This window comes from Lepus europaeus, chromosome 15, assembly GCF_033115175.1.
Source record: "Lepus europaeus isolate LE1 chromosome 15, mLepTim1.pri, whole genome shotgun sequence".
Classification (NCBI taxonomy): domain Eukaryota; kingdom Metazoa; phylum Chordata; class Mammalia; order Lagomorpha; family Leporidae; genus Lepus; species Lepus europaeus.
Window position 1 is genome coordinate 91933332 of NC_084841.1, and position 23623 is coordinate 91956954.

At 57.9% G+C, this 23623-nt stretch overlaps 1 protein-coding gene across 1 annotated transcript in view; it reads left to right on the top strand.

Annotated features, from left to right (window-relative positions):
* SERINC5 (serine incorporator 5) overlaps positions 1–23623 on the top strand; it is an 85999-nt gene that overhangs the window by 23315 nt on the left and 39061 nt on the right. The window contains exon 2 of the mRNA XM_062212497.1: positions 18027–18194. Coding sequence (XP_062068481.1) covers positions 18027–18194 — 168 coding nt within the window. The remainder of the gene's footprint in view (positions 1–18026; positions 18195–23623) is intronic.

Consider the following 23623-nt stretch of genomic DNA (forward strand, 5'->3'; position numbering starts at 1 on the left):
GAGTGGATTTGTCTGTGTGTGATCATGAGATTAAATATTTACAGAGCTCCATGTCAGCCACACAGGCCTGAGTGGATGCTGCTAGAGGCCTGGAGACAGTTTATTTACACAAATCACGAAGTATCATTCCTCAGCGGTGATTGCTGGGGGGTATCCTATGCCACACTTGGGCTGTGCCCCCCAGTGAAGGAGCTGGTGGGACTGACACACACTTCCTTGCTCTATGGTGGTTAGCTCTGTGTGTGTGTGTAAATATTTTCCCTTAGTAAGCAGTAACTTAATTAGAAGGTGAATTTTGATTTTCAGATAATTCCTGATTTTTAAAGCATGCTGTTTGCTTTTTCTCTTTTCCACATTCAGTGGGGTGAGGTGGTTGAGTGCTGGTTCGGAATTCACCGAGGTTTGGGCCCTGCCCTCAATCTCTCTGAGCGGGGTTCTTGGACAGCTTACTTCCTGCAGCCCAGGCTCTGGCTGCTGGAGCAGAGATGAGGAGGAGCAGCAAGAGGCACACTGGCTGTAGAATTGCCCAGAGGCGGGGAGTCTCCCAGCGCTGGCAGTACCTGCTTTGCAAACTTGCTGTCATGTTGCAACCTTGTGTCTGATGCTCCTCCTCCATGGGAGCAAGTGCCAGGTGTGAGTTGGGGGTGATGGAGTGGAGGATGCCAGCCTGCAGGTCTTGGCCAGCAGGCAGAGCTGCCAAGAGTGTGTCTCCTGGTTAAGTCCCCCGACCACCACCAGCCACAGGCTGAGCTGGAGGAAGGGAGCGGCTGGTGCCTTGGAGTAGCTGGGGCCAGTTCCCAGCCCTTCAGCCCTGAGCTTGCTCTCCCAGGGCACTAAGAATCCTGCTGATAGCAGACGTCGTGAGAACCTTCTCGGTCCTGTGTTGGGACCGTCTCTACCCGGGCAGGAGGTGGCGGGGTGCAGTCTGCAGTGCAGTGAGCTAACTGAGCGCTTGCCCGGTGCCCCGCACACCTGCTCACCTGCTGCGTGGTCCCACACGAGCTCTCAGCACAGCTTCCCCTGGCCCAGGGACTCCTTCCCAAGTGATTTGTTACTTTTATCTCTTCCTAGTTTTGCCTCACACTAGGAATGTTCACTCTGAGTTCACATTTTCGTTTATACTGATCACTTTTAGTGACTTGACAACTTTAAAAGCGATTTTTAAAAAAACCTATTTTGTTTAATGCAGTCTCTGAAAAAGAAAAAACCTGGATACTCAGTAGGAAATTTGTCTACAGGTTGTAAAATATCCGCGGCGTTGGCAAGAAAAGGGACAGTTCTGAACTTAGCACTACGTTTGCTTTAAGCCTAAGTGTAATTTTTGTTTTCTGTCTTTTCTGCTCTTTTTAGATTTATTTTAGAAAGAGTGGGCGGTATTCTGCTGCTGTCCGTGAGCAGGTTGGATCCCAGGGGCACGCTCTGTGTGGAATGGTCACAGTCGCGGTGGGGAACGGGTGCTGAGATGGAGCCACAGGTCCTGGGCTGCAGCCTGCAGCTCTGTCCATGTGCAGGACGGTTGCTGCAACATTGTAGCCTTTCTCTCCCTAGGAGCAGGATTCTGGGTGGGGTAGTGAGTGCCCTAGCACCTAGGGAGGCACCTGGCTGGCTGAGCCCATTGTTACAGACAAAAGACCAGAGAAAGCAAAGAGAGCTCTAGGGAAGGCGCACAGTTGATTTACGTGCGTCTACTTTTATATCCTAAATTAGGGCAGTAACCAGGCAGTTTGGGAGTGGGACATTGTGTTATCTTATGGGCCCTCAGGGATGAACAAATCACAACGGCAGGGTAAGACAGCTCTGAGATGCAGGGGCTGGTGAATCCCAGCCTGCAGAGCTATCTTATCTGAGGCATGTGACCTGCTGGTATGGCAGGCGGGAGAGGGAGTGGGGTCTGGCTCTTGGGTAGCAAGCTGGAGGGGCTCTGTAACCTGACGCCAGGGCCATTTCAGGGCCACCTGCCTGTTTCCCCATTTGTAAAAAAGATGGCAGTCCTTTTCCCTTTTCCTTCTCTTTATTTATTTATTTATTTTTTTGCTGCCTCTCTTGTGTATCTCTGACTTCCTCTTTTCTTTGGTTAGTTAATAGACTTTGATTATTAAACTTTGTTCTGTATATGTGTTTTGTTTATTTGAAAGGGAGACAGCAGAAAGTGACAGCGTGTGGGAGGGAGTGGGAGAGGAGGAGACAGGACAGATCTTTGCATCTGAGCTGGAGCTCAGGCGGGGTCTCCTGGGCGGGTGGCAGAGGCCCAGGCAGTTGAACCGTCACCTGCTCCTCCCAGAGTGTTCATTAGCAGGAAGTGGAATCAGGAGGGCAGCTCTGGCTTGACCCAGGTGTTCCGATCCAGGGTGCAGGTGACCCATGCAGCATCCTAACTGCGTGCCAAATGCTGCCTCTCTGTGGCTTTTTCAGTCATGTAGCTCCTACATTTTTTTTTATTATAAAAGTACAAATTCTGGCCCCAATTAAGTAATACTTTGTCATTTGTCAAAAACGACAGTGTTTACCCTGGGATTGGAGTGAATCCACCAAGGACCCTGCCTGGCACATGGGAAACACGCGGCACACTTCTCTATTGTTTCAGGGGTTGCTGGGCCTGCCCTGGCCACACACTGGGAGCACAATGAGGGGTGACCTCCTGCTGTGCCGGTGCCCCTGCAGTCACCCTGGAGGGCGGGGGAGGGGGGGTGGGGAGCCGGGAGCCTGGGATCAGTGCCTTGAGATTTCTCTGTGGGGTGGGTGGAGGAGGGGCCGGTGTGCTGCAGGTGTCTGGGGGCGTGATAAGACCCCGGCTCAGTCCTGATGGGCCTGAGAGTCACAGGGCAGGGCTTCTGTTCCAGAGTGGCTCTGGAAGGTCATTGCATCCCCTGTGGAGTGGGAGTGGGGTGACACTTGCATGGCTGGGCCCTTTTGAAGAGGACATGAAAGAAGGCCTTACACGCCCTGCGTGATGACAGGGCAGCCGAGAAGTGGCAGGTGACTATTACCCATAATGAGGGCCGCCTGCTTCCCCAGAGACTCCCATCTGTCATTCCTGCTGTCTGATGTTCAGCCTGACCTGGGCCTCTGGGGCGTGTCTGCACCCTTGGGCACGCACACGTATGCATGGGCACATCACGTGTGTACATGCGGAAGCCTGTGCTGTCAAGGCAGTGGCCAGGGAGCAAAGCCCTTGTCTCTCCTGGTGTTGTGGGTCTCCCCACCCAATCCCCAGCTCCACAGTGCAGAAGTCCCAGGTCTTCCACCTCCTGGGTGTGCCTGTCGGATTGGCCTTCTCACCTGTCAGAGAGGCTGTGACGCAGGCGTGAAGAGCCCAGGGCGGTGTGTGCTGTGCTCAGTACACGGCTTCTGTGCGCACTCGGGAGTACATGTTTTACGTGTTTTCTCTATCTTTCCCCACTTGCTTCTTGGCCTCTTTTTTTTTTTTTTTAATACTTTTGATGTTTTATTTATTTGAAAGGAAAACTTAGAGATCTTCCATCTTCTGGTTTACTCCTGAAATGGTCTCAATGGCCAGGGCTGGTCCAGACCAACTCCAGGAACCTGGAACTCCAACCCGGCCTCCCACATGGGTCGCAGGGGCCCAAGGCTGCTTTCCCAGGGGCATTAGCAGACGCTGGATCGGAAGCGGAGCAGCCAAGTCTCGAACCGGTGCCCATATGGGATGGTGGCATTGCTTGACCTACTGCACCACTGCGCTGGCTCCTATCCTTGGCCTTCTTTGGCCAGACTGAATGTTGGCTGTTGCACCTGCCGTTCAAGTACCTCCTTTCTTGGTGGCGAGTGGGAAGCGTCCTCGCAGGTCAGGTCTCTGAGTCTGTGCCTGTTCCAGGTGCGGTGACAGTTTACTGGCCCTTCAAGCCCCTCAGTGCATCCTCTCAAGTCACTCTGGGTGCCCGGGGGTACCAGGAACATAGCCTCTGAGATTGGGCTTTGTGCTGGTTCAGGTAGAATGGCGACTCCACACTTGCTGAGAAAGCCAGTGATGGGAGCTGCGTGCGGGAGGACACGTATGTCTCCTCAAACATCCCAGGCATGCTTTTTTTTTTTTTTTTAAGATTTATTTATTTATTTATATGAAAGGCAGAGAGAGAGAGAGAGAGGTCTGTCTTCTGCTGGTTCACTCCCCAAATGGCTGCGATGGCCGGACTGAGCCGATCTGTGTTGTGTTCTTTCTGTTGCCGTCTGCCCACATACCATTGGGAACATGTGGTATAAAGCCTTCTGGAAACTGGGGAATTGGAAGAAGGAAATACAGGAAGTGGAGCCTCTGATGGTGTGGGTGTTGAAGATGTGGGCTTTGCTACTCAGGTGTGGTGAGGCCGCCAGATCAGGAGACAGTGCACTGAAACGAAGGCTTGTAGCTGTAGCTTACAGTTCCCAGAGAGGGGGCCACAGCACACAGGGACACGTGCAGGGGGACATGTGGGCACGTGCTTTTGTTGTGTTGCTCACCAGAAACCCCGGGCAAGGTGGGCCGGCTGTTTAGAGGGCTGTCATGCAGGATTTTGGTGGCTCCTGGGTTGACCACACAGGGCAGTGTTGCTCTGGTTAGGAGCAGAGGTGGTTGTGTGGCCCGGGCTTGGTTGGAAGGTGAGGGCTGTGCTCAGCTGGGGGTCATGGCTGCTGTGGCCCTGGCTTGGTAGGTTGGCAGGAGAGAACTGTGCTCACCTGGAGTAGTTTGTTGCTGTCTCAGGAATTAGCCAGCCCTGGGAGGGGTACTTCCTCCTGGGTCACCAAAACCCCAGGTTCCAGAGCATCAGGAATATAGAAAAGAGGGCTGGAGTTGTGGCTTAGCAGGTTAACCCTCTGCCTGCGATGCTGCCGTCCCATCTGGGTGCCTGTTCGTGACCTGGCTGCTCTTCCAATCCAGCTCCCTGCTATGCGCCTGGGAAAGCAGTGGAGGATGACCCAAGTCCTTGGGCCCTTGTGCCCATGTGGGAGACCCAGAAGAAGCTCCAGGCTCCTTGCCTCGGCCTGGCCCAGCCCCAGCCATTGTGGCCATTTGGGGAATGGACGAGCGGATGGAAGATCTCTCTTGCTCTGTGTCTCCTCTTCTCTCTGTAACTCTGCCTTTCAAATAAATAAAAAATAAATCTTTGGAAAAAAAAAAAAAAGAATACAGAGGGGCCGGCTCCATGGTGCAGTAGGTTAATCCTTCGCTTGTGACACCGGCATCCCATATGGGCGTCGGTTCTAGTCCCAACTGCCCCTCTTCCAATCCAGCTCTCTGCTGTGGCCCAAGTGCTTGGGCCCTGCACCCACATGGGAGACCAGGAAGAAGCACCTGGCTCCTGGCTTTGGATTGGTGCAGCTCTGGCTATTGTGGCCATCTGGGGAGTGAACCAATGGATGGAAGACCTCTGTCTCTCCTTGTCACTGTCTGTAACTCTACCTGTCAAATAAATAAAATCCTTAAAAAAGAAAAAAAAATACAGAAAATAAAGAAATCATTGTATTGCATTTTGTTCCCATGCAGTAGGAACAGACAACCATGATTTGACTTCCGGGGTGGACCCCTGGTCCAGCACAGCCTCTGCAGGTTGGGACATGAGCCTGGAGCCTTGCGGGGGGCTTTTCTCTTGCCCCTTCCCTGGCTCTTAGCCCTGAGCCTTGGCACCATTTGGGGACGGCTGTGGCTTTGCCACACCACAGGCAGGTTTTCTCACAGCCTGTCTCCATCTTAAGGATTTATTAATGGGAAAGCTCTTGGGCCTTGGGTGTTTTGTGTATGCTGTGGAATCTGCCGGCTCTGGCCGGTCAGGCAGTGGCGTGTGCCCTGTCAGTTCCCGGCAGGTCCTGGGCTCTGGGGGCTGTGGGCCAGCAGTGCTGTTTTTAGCAGCGTGGGCAGGGAGTGGGCAGGTGGGTTGTGAGTGGGGTTCGGGATAGTGGTAGTTTATGATTTGCTGCTGTGGGATGAGGAGAGCGGAGACTGTGGTGCAGCTGTAGGTCAGGTTTGAGGGTGCTCTGCTTTGTGAGCCCCCCAGGGTGCATCTTGGGAGCCTTTCACTGCGTACTGGACTCTGAGACCCTCACTGCCTCCTCACCGGGGTTGAACATCTGATGTGCACTGCTGGCCCGTGGAACCCAAAGGCTGCAGAGCCCTTGGCACCGGTGTGGTTTCTGTAGCTACGCTGGTGTACATCACCCTCAGCTTTCACATCAGGAGCATGCGAGGCCTGGACTGGACCAGAGGCTGGAACCAGGTTCCGGGACAGACCCCAGTGTGGGATGGATTTCCTAGATGCTGAGTGGGATACAAATCCCCCAGAGGAGCCACAGCTTGGGCTGCCCACACCCCATATCTGAGTGCCAGTTTGCGTCCCAGCCACTTCGCTTCTGATCCAGCTCCCTGTTAATGTGCCTGGGAAGCCGTGGCTGATGGCTCGCATATATGGGTCCCTGCCATCCATGTGGGGGACCCGGAAGCAACTCCTGGTCCTGGCTCTGACTTGATCTAGCCACAGCTGTGGTCGCTGTTGGGGGAACGAACCAGCTGGTGGAAAACCCCACTTTCTTTGTCTTTCAAATAGATAGATCAATAAATTAATTTAAAAGCCTCCACTAGAATGGGGGCTTCGTGAGGGTGGGGGACTGCCCTACGCCTCCTGGCTCAGGCCTGGTCACTGGGAAGCACTCCATCATATTTGCTTTAGGCATATGTAACCACGTGTGTGGCATCACAGTGCATGTATGTAGTATAGCACCGTGTTGTGTATCCACGTGAACTGTGCGCGTGGTATCACGTGTGTCCGTGTGCTGTGATGTCTTGTGCACAGACTCCATTTGACAGGGAAGGGCGCTCAGTCAGCCCCTGGAGCCCTGGGTCCCTCCCAGCCCAGCTGAGAGGGCCACGCAGTGAGCTCACTTCTGCTCCCCTGCCGCAGCATACTTTCGTGTGTCGTTGGCTCTGCGGCTTGGCCAGGCGCGGGGCCTGGGCTGGCACCGGGCTCCTCTGGGAAAGGGCTGGGCGGGTTCTCCGTTGCAGCATAATCTCCATGACACAAGCGGGCAAATGGAGGGCTTGGTGTTTGCATCCTTGCCAGCAGATTTGCTCTCAAACGTGAAGCAGAGCAAGCAGGAGCTCCCTCCCGCCTTTCAAAACTAACTTACAACAGTGTTTCAGAACCCGGCGAACTCTCCCGTACTGTCCATGTTGGATTTCAAGCTTTGTCTTCTGGAGCTGGCTTCGCTTCCCAGCCCCGTTCCGCTGCTTCACTGAGCGCAGGCAGCACTTCCAACACCTTGCTTTTCACAGTGCAAGTCAAGGTACAAAGATGGCTGTAGATTTTGGGCTTGTGTGTTTTTTTAAATTTTTATTTATTTGAAAGGCACAGCGATAGAGCCAGAGAGATCGATATTCCACCCACTGATTGACGCTTGAAATGCCTGCCATAGCCAGGCGGGCCAGGCTGAAGCCAGTCTCCAGGAACTCAGTGCAGGTCTAACGCGTGGCAGAGACCCAAGTCCTGGAGGCCCCACCTCGTGCCTTCGGGGGGTGCATTGTCAGGAAGTTGGGTCGTAGGTGGAGCCAGCAAAGTGTGGGAGGCGGTCCCAGGCAGCATCTTCACACCTGTGTTCGGCGCCTGCCTGGGAAGGGTTTTCATACACAGCTTTCCCCAGGTTGCTAGGATAGTTCCCTGGGTTCAGATCTGGGTTCTGATGGTGGAGTGCGAATGCTGACCGTCTCACTCCGTAGTCTGGCTCTTAACTCCCAAAGCCAGCTCCCTTCCACTGCACCTGGGAAAGCAGTGGGAGATGGCCCAGTACTTGAGTCTCTGCCACTCCCATAGGAGACCTGGAAGAGGCTCCTTTGCTCCTGGCCTGTGGTTCCTGGCTCCCGTCTTAGCTGTTGCAGCCTTCTGGGGAGTGAACCAGCAGAGGGAAGTTCTCTGTCTCTTTCTGTCTCTCCTCTCTCTGCTATTCTGCCTTCCAAGTAAATATTTTATTTAAATATTTTTTAATTTTTAAGGATTTATTTATTTATTTGAAAGGCAGAGTTGCACAGAGAGAAGGAGAGAGGCTGTGAGAGAGAGAGGTCTTCTATCCGCTGGTTCACTCCCCAGATGGCCACAATGGCCGGAGCTGTGCTGATCTGAAGCCAGGAGCTTCTTCCGGGTCTCCCACGTGGGTGCAGGGACCCATGGACTTGGGCCATCTTCCACTGCTTTCCCAGGCCATAGCAGAGAGCTGGATTGGAAGCAGAGTAGCTGGGACCTGAACCGGTGCCCGTATGCGATGACGGCACTACAGGCTGCGGCTTTACCTGCTACCCCACAGGGCTGACCCCTAAAATAAATCTTAAAAAAGCAAGCAAGCAGGCAGTGGAAGAGCTGGTTTCTGGGCTGGGCAGCATTCAGTTTCTTGACTTCCAGGGAGCTGATTTTTAAATTCTTTCCGTTTCTGGTTGCTTCACATTCTGCCCAGAAGTTCATTTACATCAGTTAAGCTGTAAACATTACAGCGGGAGGGAGAGCTGCCTTTCTTGTTTGTGGTATGAAACATGGAGCAAGGTCCGCCCTGACCGAGCCCCGGGGTGCAGTCCAGAGGTGTCTTTGCCGTGTTTCATCCTGGCTGTTCTCCACCAGCCTGACTCGACAGATACTTGAGTGTTTGCCACCTGCGAGGGGGAACCGGAATGCTGCTGGCTGTTCTCCCACAGTGGGAGGCGCCTCTCTTGGCCAGAGGTGCCCGTTGCGAGAGCTCAGAAACACAGAGGAGCGTGGTCACTCGACCCTTGTGGCACTGGGGACACAGGCAGCCTGGGCTTCCCTTGTCTGTCACTGCTGTTGAGTGACTGCTGTGTCCAGTCCATGCTGGGGGCGGGGCAGTGGGCTTTCCTGGGTAACACGCGTGCCATTTCCACGTGTGCGTTGTATTCTTCGATGCGGGGCTGCCCTGACTTATGCCATCAGGGCTCTGTCCGGTGAACGCCAGCGTTTCCTTTCTCTCCTCAACAGTGCGGGGGTGGGCTGGGGACGCGGTCTCTGTGCGCTGCCGCCATCCCAGGAGTCCACACGGCACACAGCAGGTCTGCTGTGCGGTGTCAGCTCAGCGGGTTCATGGCCTGGCGGTCACCACCGTGCATGTGGTGAGGAACGGTCGGGCTGCGTGGGCACCACTTACGCCCACTGAGGCTGGAGGCTGCATGTGAGCCAGGAGGGGCCGAAGGGAGGTGGCTTCTTCCGATACGAGGGGTCTTCAAACCACGCGTGGAGGAGCGGAATGGAAAGCTCAGCCCCGCCTGTGGGCTGAGTCCCTCGTTCTGTGTGAGGTGGGAGAGAAACCTGCTTCTTGCCCTCCCAGGGCAGCCAGGCTCGGTGCTGGGGCTGGGTTACCTGCCGCCTCCTTCTAGCAGCAGCAGCGAGTGATTAATATGTGTCAGCTTCTAAAGTAACCTTAATAGATGGCTTATTTGCATGAGATAAACCCTCAGGAAGCCCCCGAAAAACCAACATGCTAACTACATGTATGTGTTCAGTTTCCATGGTGTGGTCGTTCTGTGGATGTGGGACTACCTGTAGCTATCCCGGCTGTGCCATGAGGCATTCTTTTTTAAACATTTTATATATTTTATTAGAAAGGCAGAGATCGCTCACCCCCCAGTCCACTCCCCACATGCCTGCAGCGGCCGGAGCTCACTCCAGGTCTCTGGGAGTGGCAGGGGCCCCTGTACCTGAGCCACCACCTGTGCCTCCCGAGGCGCACGCTGGCAGGACGCTGAAGTCGGAAGTGGAGCTGCACCTGGTAGGACGCAGGCGTCCCGGGCAGCAGCTTCGGCAGGCACTGTGCCACACGCCCGCGCCCAAGGCCTTCCTTCTGCGCACAGATATGTTTCTGGTGTTTTCCCTCCTGGCTCTAAGTCATCATTGTTTGCCGCCCGTCAAGGCCTGTAGCAGGCACAGGGGTGGTGGGAGCTGCAGTAAAGCCCCTCACCGTCTCGTTGGGGGCGCACTGTCTCTGTGGGCTCAGTGGGAAAAGGGAGCTTAGGCTGGGGAGGAGGAGTGGGGGATGCAGGCTGTGGGGCCCAGGGTCACGCGGCCTGTCACTGCTCAGAGTGGGTTCCGTGTTTGTGCCCTCTGCTGCCCGCAGGTGTCTCTGAGTGAACCCTGGAGCCTCCCCGGGAAGCGGCTGTGGTACGGATGCGTGGTCCTGCGTGTCACTGAGCCCGAGACCCCGAAACAGGAGTGTAGTTCCAACGGGTGCAGGGAACGGAATGAAAAGAGAATGTTATCTGGGGGAACATAGTTTTGAAATCCACACATATGAGAAGTCTTGAGAAAGTTTATGCAAGATGTGTATTATGGGAAAAAACAACTATTCATGAGTTTCCAAATCTTTTCCCACCAAAATAAACTTACGTTTTAATTGGATTTTCCTGTGAGCTCTGTGACGTGCGCTGGCATGGCTGTGGGATAGAGATCGCGTGTACCTGAAGAGAGGATTGTGAGCTGGACTCGGCATCTTGAGCTATTTCTGGGCTTTCCTCTCCTTATCCCCACCCCCGGCACGGGGGCCCAGGCTGTGCTCCGAGTTCTGCCTCTGGCCGTTTGGGGACCTCGGTCCTGCGCACCACGCACTGCCACCTGTGCAGGGACAGCTCTGTGCCTTGTGTAGCTAACGGAAATCCTCAGGTCTTTCCAGAAGCCAGGAAGAGGGGCTGAACGAAGGGTGGCGACAGACTGGAAGCTTTCTTGAAGCCTTCTTGGCCTCCTTGAGTGGCGCGGGCGGATTGCGGCGCTGCCTGGGCCGTGAGCGTGACCCGGGGGTGCTGGGAGCGCTTGCGGCCGTCCCACTTGGAGTCCTTGCTGCCGTTGGATGACTTCCCTCTGCTCAGGCTTCGGGCTTCACTCGGCGGGCTTGCCAAGTACAGCTCACTTCCAGCATCCAGGAACTGACGGGTGGTGGAGATGACAAGCATGTGGTGCAGGCGCCGCCACCGCCGTGCCTGCGAGCCCCACGTGGCGTCCCAGCAGCTACTGCCAGTGCGTCGGATGGGAGACATAAGCTGCTCCCCTCCCAGCCCCTGCCCTCCTGGCGCCTTCAGATTACACCGAGGACCAGGGAGACAAGAGGGCAGCTCGCCACGCAGAGCCCCTGCAGGCTGCAGTCCAGGCCCTCTGCTTCCTGCCCCGTGCTCTTCCCACCAGCCCTTGCTTCCTGCCTGCTGGGGACGTAGGAGAGAGCCTGGGGGGTGGCTGGAGTTGAGAGGAAGAGTCGGCCGCGAGCCTTTTAAGAGTGGGGTGTGTGCCCGCGTGCGCCGACTCTGCCATCTTTGACTTCTCTCCCCGTTCTTTGCTGTTTCCAGCTGGGAGCTGTGGTGCTTCCTCTCAGTTCAGCAAGGCCCCGGCTGGAGTCCCAGGGCCTGCGGTGTGTGTGTGCGTGGGTGGGAGTGAAGGAGAGGCAGCTCCCAGGGGGCTGGGCTCAGGCCGGAGCGGCAGCGGCGGCTTGTCCTTGGCTGTGGTCCTGGCCCTGTCCTTGTCCTTGGCTGTGGTCCTGGCCCTGTCCAGAAACCGTGGCTGCCCGTGCCGGCGCTCCTGGCAGGGGAGAGCAGGAGTGGGGTCTGGGCAGAGGGTGAAGGACTTCTCTTTGCAGCATGTGTGGGGGAGGGGAAGGACCTCCAGAAGGGAAAAAGCCCGCACTTCAGAGCCAGTACCCTGTTTGCAAATATTTTGTGTCCGTGTCTTCAGATCGGCTGCTTTTTCTAGGGGTCAGCTTTCTGCTCCTTTATTGTAAAGGCTGTGGGGGGAGGGGCGGAGCAGGGAGAAGAGGATACCCCGACACAGCCTCTTCCTCACATGCACACACACACACGTGTACATCCTCGTAGACACGGCACACGCGTGTAAGACTTGAGGCGCACTGCCCGGGAGGCCTGACTGACACTGGAGTCTGGAGGTTGGCACTGAGGGCTGGGTGCCGTCAGGTGATCCCCCAGGCTCGCTGGGCCGTGGATGCTGCCTTCTCGCCGGGTCCTTGCCGGCCAGCCCTCCGTGTGTCTGTCTCCTCGTTTCCTGCCGCAGGCACCCAGCGGGGCCTCTTCACCACCCTGTGTCCTTGCAGAGTTCTATCCCGAGCGCTGAGTTGGTACCAAGCTCAGCCCGGAGCACCGTCGGACTTTGACCAACAGGACTCCCATGAGCGGCTGGCCCTTAGCCAGTGGAGCCAGGCTCTGTGTGCCCCAGTGTTTGTAGCAGCCCTGTGCCTGCATCTCCAGGCCTGGTGGAAGGAGAGCCGCAGGTGCGCGTCTGACTCCCTTGTGACTGTGCTGTGGTTTGTCCTGGAAGAGCAGAGAGCGCTCTGTCCACCTCGGCTGGCGTTGCCCACGACAGGCGTTGCCCACGACACTGGCATCCCACAGAGCGCTGATTCCTGTCCCAGCTGCTCTGCTTCTGATCCAGCTCCCTGCTGCTGTGTCTGGGAAAGCAAGGAAGATGGCCCGAGTGCTTGGACCCCTGCTACCCATATAGGAGACCTGGATATAGTTTCTGGCTCCTGGCTTTGGTCTGGCCCAGGCCACCCTGTTGAGGCTGTTTGGGGAGTGAACCAGTGGATGGAAGACCTCCCTTTCTCTGTCTTTGTCTTTGTTTGTCTGTTGTCTGTCTCTCATATACACACATACAAACACTCTCTCTCTCTCTCTCTCTCACTCTCTGCCTTTCAAATGAATGAAAAGAAAATCTTTACAAGCAGTGGTCCATCACACTCCCTGGCATGGAGTGCTGCCGTGAGAATGCTGGGTGCAGGCGGGCCCAGGGATGGGCAGGGGTGTCCCCACCGAAGCTTCACTCTGCATCTGGTTAGGGAGCCTTGGGTGGCAGGCGCTGTTTTGTTCATTTGTATCTTTATTTTATTTTAGTTTTCTAAAAGAAAAAAATTAGCTTTCATTTGTTAGAGGTGTTTTAGGTTCTCAGCAAACTGAATAGGGAGGGGTGGAGATTTCCCAGTGCACCTTCTGCCTGACACAATCAACGCGCCACCCCCTCATTGTCAGCACCCCCCTGCCCGAGGGCTGTATCCCGCTAGTAGGTGAACCCACATGGACGGGTCGTCATCACCCAGGACCCACAGTTTGCACTGGGCTCCACTCTGGTGGTGGTAGTGTTTTTTACCATGCCCTGTTCAGAAGTTTATGCCCTCTGGAGCTAGGCCCAGCAGGCACTGGCCCTGCTCTCCAAGAGTGATCCTGGCCAGGGACCGATGTGGCCTGCTCCGAGGAGCGGCGCTGTCAGAGGCGGGGGCTGGCCGCTGTGCTGTGGCAGCTTCCTGGCCGTGAGATCAACATTTCTCTTGTGGCGCTCTTTGGGATTTCCACCTGGAGTCCCGGGCCGCGGCTGACCAGAGTGTGCCTGTCCCCTTGGCTTTGGGCTGCTGAGTTGAGAAAGGCTCAGTAGCTGAGTAGGAGAGCGCTGTTGGATTAAATACGGCGATTGTGTCTTCACACACACAAACGGAAGCAGACATTTATATACGTGTGTATGTATATGTATTTGTTTTTATTTTAAGATTTTATTTATTTATTTGAGAAGTGGAGTTACAGGCAGTGAGAGGGAGAGACAGAGAGAAAGGTCTTCTTTCTGTTGGTTCACCCCTTAGATGGCCACAATGACTGGAGCGGCACTGATCCGAAGCCAGGAGCCAGGCACCTCCTCTGGGTCTCCCATGTGGGTGCAGGGAACCAAGCACTTGGGCCATCTTCTACTGCTTTCCCAGGCCACAGCAGAGAGCTGGATTGGAAGAGGGGCAGCTGGGACTCGAGCTGGCACCCATATGGGATGCAAGCATTGCAGGCAGAGGATTAACCTACTGTGCCACAGCGCTGGCCACTGTATATGTATTTTAAAGATTTATTTATTTCAGAGAGTTACAGAGAGAGAGGTCTTCTATCTGCTGGTTCACTCCCCAAACAGCTGCAATAGCTGGAGCTGGGCTGATCTGAAGCCAGGAGCCAGGAGCTTCTTCTGGGTCTCCCATGTGGGTGCAGGGGCCCAAACACTTGTGCCATCCTCGGCGGTTTCCCAGGTGTATTACCAGGGAGCTGGATCAGAAGTGGAGCAGCAGGGACTAGAACTGGTGCCCATCTGGGATGCTGGTGTTGTAGGCAGTGGCTTTGCCACTACACCACAGCACGGCTTGGGGGGAGGCATTTGTATTCAAATCCTATAGCGTTGTGTGGAGTCAAATTAAGGAGGTCTTTGAGATTTCAGACCCATACGGCAATACCTGATTCTGGGGAAGGAACAGGGTGGGAGCAGTCGGCTTTATTCTCAGATTTCCGGCAAGCGCGTCCCTTCTCTCCCCTTTGTCTATCCCTAGACAACGTGTTACACTCGCTCGGGGTCTGACCTCATTGCTCCCTTCTGTGGGGGTGGAAGGAAGCTTGAATGTTGATTCTGCCGTGGGAAGCTGCTATCATGGGAAGCATGAATTCGTTCTGAAATATTTCTTTCCCCAAGTAGCATAAGTTTTTGTTTATTGCATTTGGATTTGCGATAGACTGGTGTTCTCAGAGCACGGGAGTCAGCAGCGGCCAGGGGGTGGGGCCCAGAGGGAGGCCTGCTTGGCCCAGCCGGTGCGGTGGAGGAGGGGAGAGAGCACGAGCGGGAGGAGGTCAGAAAAGCTAAGGACAGGACTGGGTTCTGGGCCTGCCTGAGGAGCAGCGCCCGTGCAGCAGTGTCGGGGTCCCCTCCGGGGCCTCCTAATTCGTGTGTGTTAAGTCCTGTGCTTCCTTCCTAATCATTATCAAGAGGTGGAATGAATCATTAAGTTTTAGGTTTCATATAGAGCAAGTTGCTGAGACACAGGTTGGGTTGTAGTTCGCAGTTTATGGCGCTCTGCCTTGTAGAATTCTTTGCTTAAGAGCAATGTCCTCTGCCACCAGGTGTCTGATCAGGTCGTCCCAGAGACCACAGACGCACCATAAGCACGGCTGCCATGCCCCATTTTGTAGATGAGGTGACTAAGTCTTACTCGCTCATGGTCCACAGCTGTTAGGTGGCAGAGCCACAGTGCGCACCCAGGAGGCTGACTGCCCGAGCCTGAGGTCTTAGCCACTGTGCCCGATCGCTGTGGTCTGGTTTCCCCAGGTCGGGGGTGTGTCTGCGTTAGAGGTACAGCAGGAGCCCTGTGCTCCCCTGGGTCCAGGCTCCACCCTTAGGGGTGTACAGCTCTGGGAAAAGACGCTCCTCTTCCTCGGGGCTTCCTACTCTACTTACTCCAGTTGTCTCCTGCAGGCATGGTGGTCTTTTACAAACAGGCTTGTTTGTTGGGAAGAGCAGCAGAGAGAGAGAGACAGAGAGAGAATGATCTCCCATCTTCTGGTTCCCTTCCCAAATGGTGCAACAGGCAGGGCTGGACCAGGCCAAACCCAGGATGCAGGAACTCCATCCATGTCTCCCATGTGGGTGGCAGGGCTCCAGATATTTGGGCCATGTTCTGCTGCCCTGCCAGGTGCAGTAGCAGGGAGCTGGATTGGAAGTGGTGCAGGAGGGAACGAACCAGGGCTCCTGTGTCCCGCACTCCTGTATGGGGAGCCGGCACAAAGAGCAGCTCAACCAACTGCAGCCCAGTGCTGGCCCCCAGGCATAGCCTGTCCACCCCAGCAGGTCCCTGGTGCTCCTGCCGTTCTCCCGAGTCTCCTGCATGCTCATCAGTCAGATAAGTCAGTTTCTTGAGCGCAACTGCTTGTTCGTTTGTTCGTTCATTCATTCTTTTTTTATTAGAAGGAATTGCTGGGGGTGGGGGAAGAGGGAGGAGGAGAGAGAGAGAGAGAGAGAATGAAATGAGAGTGATTCGTTCCCCAAGTGGCCCTGATCACCAGGGCTGGGCCAGGCCAAAGCCAGGAGCCAGCAGCTTCTTGGGATTCTCCCATGTGAGTGCAGGGACCCAAGGACCTGCACCATCTTCCGTTGCTTTCCCAGGTGCATTAGCAGGAAGCTGTATTGGAAGAGGAAGAGCAGCTGGGACTTGAACTGACACCCATATGGGATGCCCATGCTGTAGATGGTGGCTTCACCCACTGCACCACAACTACACCCACTACACCCCTCAACTGCTTTTTTTTTAATGACCTTTTCTTCATCTGTCCTTGTCCTAGTTCTTGGCTCCATTTTTGGTTTTGTTCTTCGCTGATTGCCGTAATCTTTCTTTCGTCGAAGAGGGCTAATGACAGAGCTTCAGATGAGTTGAACCTGTTCTGTTTCATTGTCAGGCTCTCCCACACCCCTGATGCTTGTGGGTGAAGCCACTCTGCCAGGCCAGTCCTGCTGACCACCTTGTGGGTGGCATGGACTCTTCCTGCATGTCCTGTGGTCAGGGCGCTGGCCAGAACGAGCCTCGGGTCGCTCAGGTCACCCCGTGGAAGTCTGGGCAACACCAGCTCCATGCACGACACTGGCTCGGTGTCTGCAATTCACTTCAGTCCCCACACTGACTGCCTGGACTTGGTGTAGACCCCACTGGTTGAGCCTGGGGCCCCCAAGATGCCTCACTTCTGGTGAGTCTTCAGAATATTCATGGAAGTGCATGGCATGAAAAAAGAAGTATGGATTTTGAATCTTTTACAGCAAAATTTATTATTATTACTGGTTTTTGAGAGCAGGAGACAGGAAAATCTCCAATGCTGGGACACCCTCAGGAATGCCTGAGGGGCCAGGAGCTGAAGCTGGGAGCCAGGAAGTCAACCCAGGACTCCCGCATGGGTGGCAGGGACCCAGCTCCTTGGGCCATCACTGCCACCGCCCAGGGTCTGCGTTAGCTGGAAAGTGGCGTCAGGAGCCAGAGCTGGGTGTTGAATTCAGGCACCCCCCATATGGGGCGTGGGTGTCTGCACTGCTAGGCCACACACCTGCGGCTGAACTCATCCTGTAGTTCCCGTCTCCGTGAACAACTTGAAATGCTTGTACTCCTGACTGCTTGACTGTCAGTCAGGGCTTCCCCGCCCCCTTTGTAAATTCAGAGATTGGCTAGGCCTGGCTAGGATGGCCCGCAGACCTCAGGAAGGCCACTGTGTGGGCACAGCTGATTCCATCACGGGCACTGCAGGTGGGCTCCGGCTCCCCTGTGCTCCCTAGAGCTGGGCATTGGAGGTAGGCCCTGGCTCCCCTGTGCTCCCTAGAGCTGGGCATTGGAGGTAGGCCCTGGCTCCCCTGTGCTCCCTGGAGCTGGGCATTGGAGGTAGGCCCTGGCTCCCCTGGGTTCCTTCCCCAGAGCTGGGTGCTAGAGGTGGGCCCTGGCTCCCCTGTGCTCCCCAGAGCTGGGCGCTGGAGGTGAGCTCCAGCTCCCCTGTGCTCCCCAGAGCTGGGCACTGGAGGTGGGCTCTGGCTCCCTCATGCTTCCCAGAGCTGGGCACTGGAGGTGGGCTCTGGCTGCCCCATGCTCCCCAGAGCTGGGCACTGGAGGTGGGCTCTGGCTCCCTCCATGCTTCCCAGAGCTGGGCACTGGAGGTGGGCCCTGGCTCCCTGTGTTCCCCAAAGCTGGGCACTGGAGGTGGGCTCTGGCTCCCCCATGCTCCCCAGAGCTGGGCACTGGAGGTGGGCTCTGGCTCCCCCATGCTTCCCAGAGCTGGGCGCTGGAGGTGGGCCCTGGCTCCCTGTGTTCCCCAGAGCTGGGCACTAGAGGTGGGCCCTGGCTCCCTGTGTTCCCTCCCCAGAGCTGGGCACTGGAGGTGTGCCCTGGCTCCCTGTGTTCCCTCCCCAGAGCTGGGTGCTAGAGGTGGGCCCCGGCTCCCTGTGCTCCAGAGAGCTGGGCGCTGGAGGTGGGCTCTGACTCCCCCGTGTTCCCTCCCCAGAGCTGGGTGCTAGAGGTGAGCTCCAGCTCCCCTGTGCTCCCCAGAGCTGGGCGCTGGAGGTGGGCCCCGGCTCCCTGTGTTCTCCAGAGCTGGGTGGGGGTGTGCTGAAACTGTGCCCCCAGGCTCCTCTTACCCAGGACATCCCTGGGGCTCCTGTGCGGGGAGCCGGGGCCGAAGCCCACCGCCTCTGCGGGGGCCATCGCCCACGTGTGCTGAGAGCCCCCGTGTTCCCTTCCAGCTGGCCTGCTGCTGCGGCACCGCCGGCTGCTCCCTGTGCTGCGGCTGCTGCCCCAAGATCCGCCAGTCCCGGAGCACGCGCTTCATGTACGCACTCTACTTCATCCTGGTCGCCGTGCTCTGCTGCGTCATGATGTCCCACACTGTGGCCAACGAGATGAGGCGCCACGTGAGTTGTCCCTCCCCTCTCCTCCTGCGGCCTGGGCTTGGGAGGGCCGTGTGGGGTGGGGCTCAGTCTCTTGCCAAGCCGGCCTTGGCCTTTCACGCTGGGGGGGGGTGCCCCTGGTGGTCGGGGTGGGGACGGCCTCCTTCAAAGGGTGTGATTCGTCCCCGCCACCTTTGCGGCTGTCCTGATGAGCCCACAGCCTCCTCTCCTGGACGCCTGTCCTTGGCCCTGGGATGCCCGCCTGCTCTGGCCCTGGGGTTCCCCCGGGAATGGGGTGGGGCCCTGGCTGGTGTTTGCCTCCTGGACAGACCCCGCAGGGTGGCATCTCCAGGGCTGAGAGCCGGGTTTCTTGGCAGTGGATGTGGCGTTTGGCCTGGCGCCTGGCGCTGATGGCTGCAGAGCTGAAGTGCCCTTCTTCGCCGCTGTGGGGCTTTGGATCGGCCTCACACGGGGGCCTCTGGTGGGCTTCTGAGGGAGCCTCCTAGGCTCTGACCCCATTGACAGGAAAGGCCAGGGTGTCAGCAGGCCGATGCCAGCACCTCACCTTTACTGCTGGTTGGGCTGAGGTGAGACGGGGCTCCTGCCTGCAGGGAGGTGGCTTCTTCTCCCCCTCACTCAGTGAGCCCACGCGGCCACCAGTGCCGAGGCAGGGCCGCCTGCCTTTGCCAGGGAGGGCGGCACACGTGGTCAGGGGGCAGCTTCAGCCCAGGAAGGGGGCAGAGGAATGTCGGTGTTCAAGGACCTGGACCCACGGAGACTCAGCACTCAGCACTGCACCTCCCGCGCGGGAGCAGGGGCCGGGGCAGGCCCACAGGAGGCCATGGCACCACATAGACTCAGCACTGCACCTCCCACGCGGGAGCAGGGGCCGGGGCAGGCCCACAGGAGGCCATGGCGCCACATAGACTCAGCACTCAGCACTCAGCACTGCACCTCCCACGCGGGAGCAGGGGCCGGGGCAGGCCCACAGGAGGCCATGGCACCACATAGACTCAGCACTGCACCTCCCACGCGGGAACAGGGGCAGGGGCAGGCCCACAGGAGGCCATGGCACCACATAGACTCAGCACTCAGCACTCAGCACTCAGCACTCAGCACTCAGCACTGCACCTCCCACGCGGGAGCAGGGGCCGGGGCAGGCCCACAGGAGGCCATGGCACCACATAGACTCAGCACTCAGCACTCAGTACTCAGCACTGCACCTCCCACGCAGGAGCAGGGGCCGGGGCAGGCCCACAGGAGGCCATGGCACCACATAGACTCAGCACTCAGCACTCAGTACTCAGCACTGCACCTCCCACGCAGGAGCAGGGGCTGGGGCAGGCCCACAGGAGGCCATGGCACCACATAGACTCAGCACTCAGCACTCAGTACTCAGCACTGCACCTCCCACGCGGGAGCAGGGGCTGGGGCAGGCCCACAGGAGGCCATGGCACCACATAGACTCAGCGCTCACACTCAGCACTGCACCTCCCACGCAGGAGCAGGGGCAGGGGCAGGCCCACAGGAGGCCATGGCACCACATAGACTCAGCACTCAGCACTCAGTACTCAGCACTGCACCTCCCACGCAGGAGCAGGGGCAGGGGCAGGCCCACAGGAGGCCATGGCACCACATAGACTCAGCACTCAGCACTCAGCACTCAGCACTGCACCTCCCACGCAGGAGCAGGGGCTGGGGCAGGCCCACAGGAGGCCGCGGCACCACATAGACTCAGCACTCACACCCAGCACTGCACCTCCCACGCGGGAGCAGGGGCTGGGGCAGGCCCACAGGAGGCCATGGCACCACATAGACTCAGCACTCAGCACTCAGCACTGCACCTCCCACGCGGGAGCAGGGGCCGGGGCAGGCCCACAGGAGGCCATGGCACCACATAGACTCAGCACTCAGCACCTAGCACTCAGCACTGCACCTCCCACGCGGGAGCAGGGGCCGGGGCAGGCCCACAGGAGGCCATGGCACCACATAGACTCAGCGCTCAGCACTCACACTCAGCACTGCACCTCCCGCGCGGAGCAGGGGCCGGGGCAGGCCCACAGGAGGCTGTGGCACCACATAGACTCAGCGCTCACACTCAGCGCTCAGCACCTAGCACTCAGCACTGCACCTCCCACGCGGGAGCAGGGGCTGGGGCAGGCCCACAGGAGGCCCCCACAGTGAAGATGGCCCCCTACCATGAGTGACTCAGAAGGGTGTGTTCTCTCCACCTATATCCTTTTCCTTGAAGCTTTCTCTTGGGTAACGCATTTATCATTGTGCTTGGTGTCTGAATATGGTGAAAACCACAGTCAAAATGGCAACTTTGTTTCCACCCAGATCGCTGTACAGCTGGCTCTGATTAGCCACTGCACTGGGCCTGCCTCTGACAGACAGCTTCTTGTTAGAAGAGAGGGTACAGTCTCTGGGGAGACAGGGGGCTGAGAACCCAGGCCGCCTCCTGCCCCGGGCGCTGGGTGCCCCTACTCCGATCTGGTCACTAAGTCTTGTTTGTGGCAAAAAATCTGTGAACGGAATCCTGCAAAGGCTGCTTCCCCTCGTGTTCTGAAGGCCCTTCATCTCCTGTCCACTGCCTTTGGTTTTCCAGTGTGTAATGTTCTATATTCCATAAGCGTTGGCTGGCGCCCGCTGTGATCCCCTGGGAGTGCCAAGTGCAGCAGCTCTCTGTGGTGTGGCCCCAGCTTCTAAGGGGTTTTTTCCTTGATAGAATTATGCCTGGCATTCGAGAAACAAGGTCTGTGACCGTACAGGTAAGTAGTGTCCCCACGCTGGAGTAGAGATGACTTGGGAGCCACAGCTGTGTATTTTTGGATATGGCTCTCATAGCAATTTTGCATAAAGATTTTAACACCTAATTACCATTCAAGTAACTCGTCCAGTGGAATAATCCCGAACAACTCCAGCTGGTTTCTGTCTTTTTTCCCCCGAATTTATCTATGAGAGGGAGCAAGAGAAGCTGCTATGTGATGGTTCACTCCACAGATGGGCCAGGACCTGGCCTGGGAACCAGGAACCCAGTCTGGATCTCCCCGGGGGTGGTGGGAACCCACGTACTGGAGCCATCACCTGCTGCCTCCCAGGGTGTGCATGAGCAGAGTCGGGAGGCAGAGCTGGGCCTTGAACCCCAGGCCCTCAGCTGTGTGATGCGGGTGTCTTGACCAGGATCTTAGCTGTTGAGGCGAATGCCCACCCCGGGTCTGTGCTGACTGCTGATGGGATGTTGCAGGGACAGATGTTGCCTGGGAGAAGTGACACTGTATGAATAATAACAACAATAATAGTAATAGTAAGTGTTTCAATTACTAATGTCTGTGAGTGGTCCCAGGTCCCAGGTTTTATTCTCAGCAGGCTTTATTCTGTATCTGCCTGGGTAGCGTGCACTGTGCCCCCCTGAGTAGGTACTGGGTTGTCCCTGCCCCCGATCCAGACCAGAAAACTGGGCAGCGGTATAAACACCTTGTCCCAGGGCTCCAGCCACTCAGTGGTGGAGCTGGGATTCCATCCGGGCTGAATGTGTTCTCAGCTTCTGACAGTTAGCTCAGGATGAGGAGGGAGCGGGGACCAAGGATGGAGAGCAGCGGGCATGGAGGGTGGCTGAGTCCGGGCCGCAGCGCCGGGGTGGGGGAGTCCGGGCCCCAGCGCCGGGGTGGGGGAGTCCGGGCCGCAGCGCCGGGGTGGGGGAGTCCGGGCCCCAGCGCCGGGGTGGGGGAGTCCGGGCCTCAGCGCCGGGGTGGGGGAGTCCGGGCCCCAGCGCCGGGGTGGGGGGGTCCGGGCCCCAGCGCCGGGGTGGGGGGGTCCGGGCTCCAGCGCCGGGGTGGGGGGTCCGGGCTCCAGCGCCGGGGTGGGGGGGTCCGGGCCCCAGCGCCGGGGTGGGGGGTCCGGGCCCCAGCGTCGGGGTGGGGGGTCCGGGCCCCAGCGCCGGGGTGGGGGGGTCCGGGCCCCAGCGCCGGGGTGGGGGGGTCCGGGCCCCAGCGCCGGGGTGGGGGAGTCCGGGCCCCAGCGCCGGGGTCGGGGGGTCCGGGCCCCAGCGCCGGGGTGGGGGGGTCCGGGCCGCAGCGCCGGGGTGGGGGGGTCCGGGCCCCAGCGCTGAGGCCTGTTTATTCTGGAGCAGGAGCTGTCATCTCAGAACCAGAAAAGAAAGGCAGGGGGCGGTGGGGAGGTGTTGGGGAGGCCATGAGGGTGGGGGTCTGTGTACCTGGCGCTACCCGACCCCTGGAGGCTGCTGCTGACCTCCGAGCGTGCGTGTTTACAAAGCCATGGCAGGACCTCTGCGTGGGGAGTGAGGTTCCTGCTGGGGGCTTCTCCGAGCCGACCAGCTGGCCAGACGAGTCAGCTTGTTCTGTGGCCTAGGGGAGGATGCTGACTTCACCCTCTGGGGGAGCTGAAAGGCCTCCTTGTGGGGCACACACTGGGCTTCTGCAGCGCTCGCCCTGTGGGCCGTGCAGATGCCCGCGGTCCTGCCTGGGAGGGGAGACAGAGCTGTGTATCACGCGGAAGAGGGAGTCACGGCCTCCCACCACATTCCTGTCTGTTGTGCCCGAGGTGCCTAGCCACCATCATGTGACCTGGGGGTGTGGATCAGGAAAGTAGGCTGGCGCTGGAGGGTCTTGGGGTGCCAGTCAGGGACAGTGGGGCCAGAGGTAGAAGGGCCTTGGGGTGCCGGTCAGGGGCGGTGGGGCCAGGGCTGGAGGGGCCTTGGGGTGCTGGTCAGGGGTGGCAGGACCAAGGGTGGAGGGGCCTTGGGGTGCCGGTCAGGGGCGGTGGGGCCAGAGGTGGAGGGGTCTTGGGGTGCCAGTTTGGGGTGGAGGGGCCTTGGGGTACAGGTCAGGGGTGGCAGGGCCAGCTGCAGAGGGGCCTTAGGGTGCAGGTCAGGGGCGATGGGGCCAGGGGTGGAAGCCTTGGGGTGTGGGTCAGGGACTGCAGGGCTGGTGGTAGAGAGGCCTGACCACAGTCAGGGTGTTTGGTGTACAGGTCAGAGAGGTGGGGAAGCTCCCTCTGTGGTGGTTTTCAGAGTGTACCCGAGTTTTTAAACCATGTGAGAGGGACCTGGGGAGACCTGGGGGTGAGAGCCCCTCTGTGTGGGTTGGATAGGGCATGGGTTTGACTTCTTTTTCCATTTCAGAATACAGCAGCCCTATTTTGTTTTGTTTTTGCAGGTCGTTCTTGTCATTAACCCTGTAATCCAAGCAGGATCAAACTGGAAGTATTTGATGTCTCAAAGATTAAAAATCTGTTTCGGAGGCAGCTAAGATGCTGTTTAGGACTCATCCCACATCAGAGAGCCTGGGCTGGGGTCCTGCTCTCCTCCGGATTCTGGCTTCCTGCTCATGTGCCCCTGGGAGGAAGCAGGCAGTGGCTCAAGTGCTTGGGTCCTTGACGCCCAGGTGGGAGACCTGGGTTGAATTCTGAGCTCCTGGCTGCTGCCTGGCCCA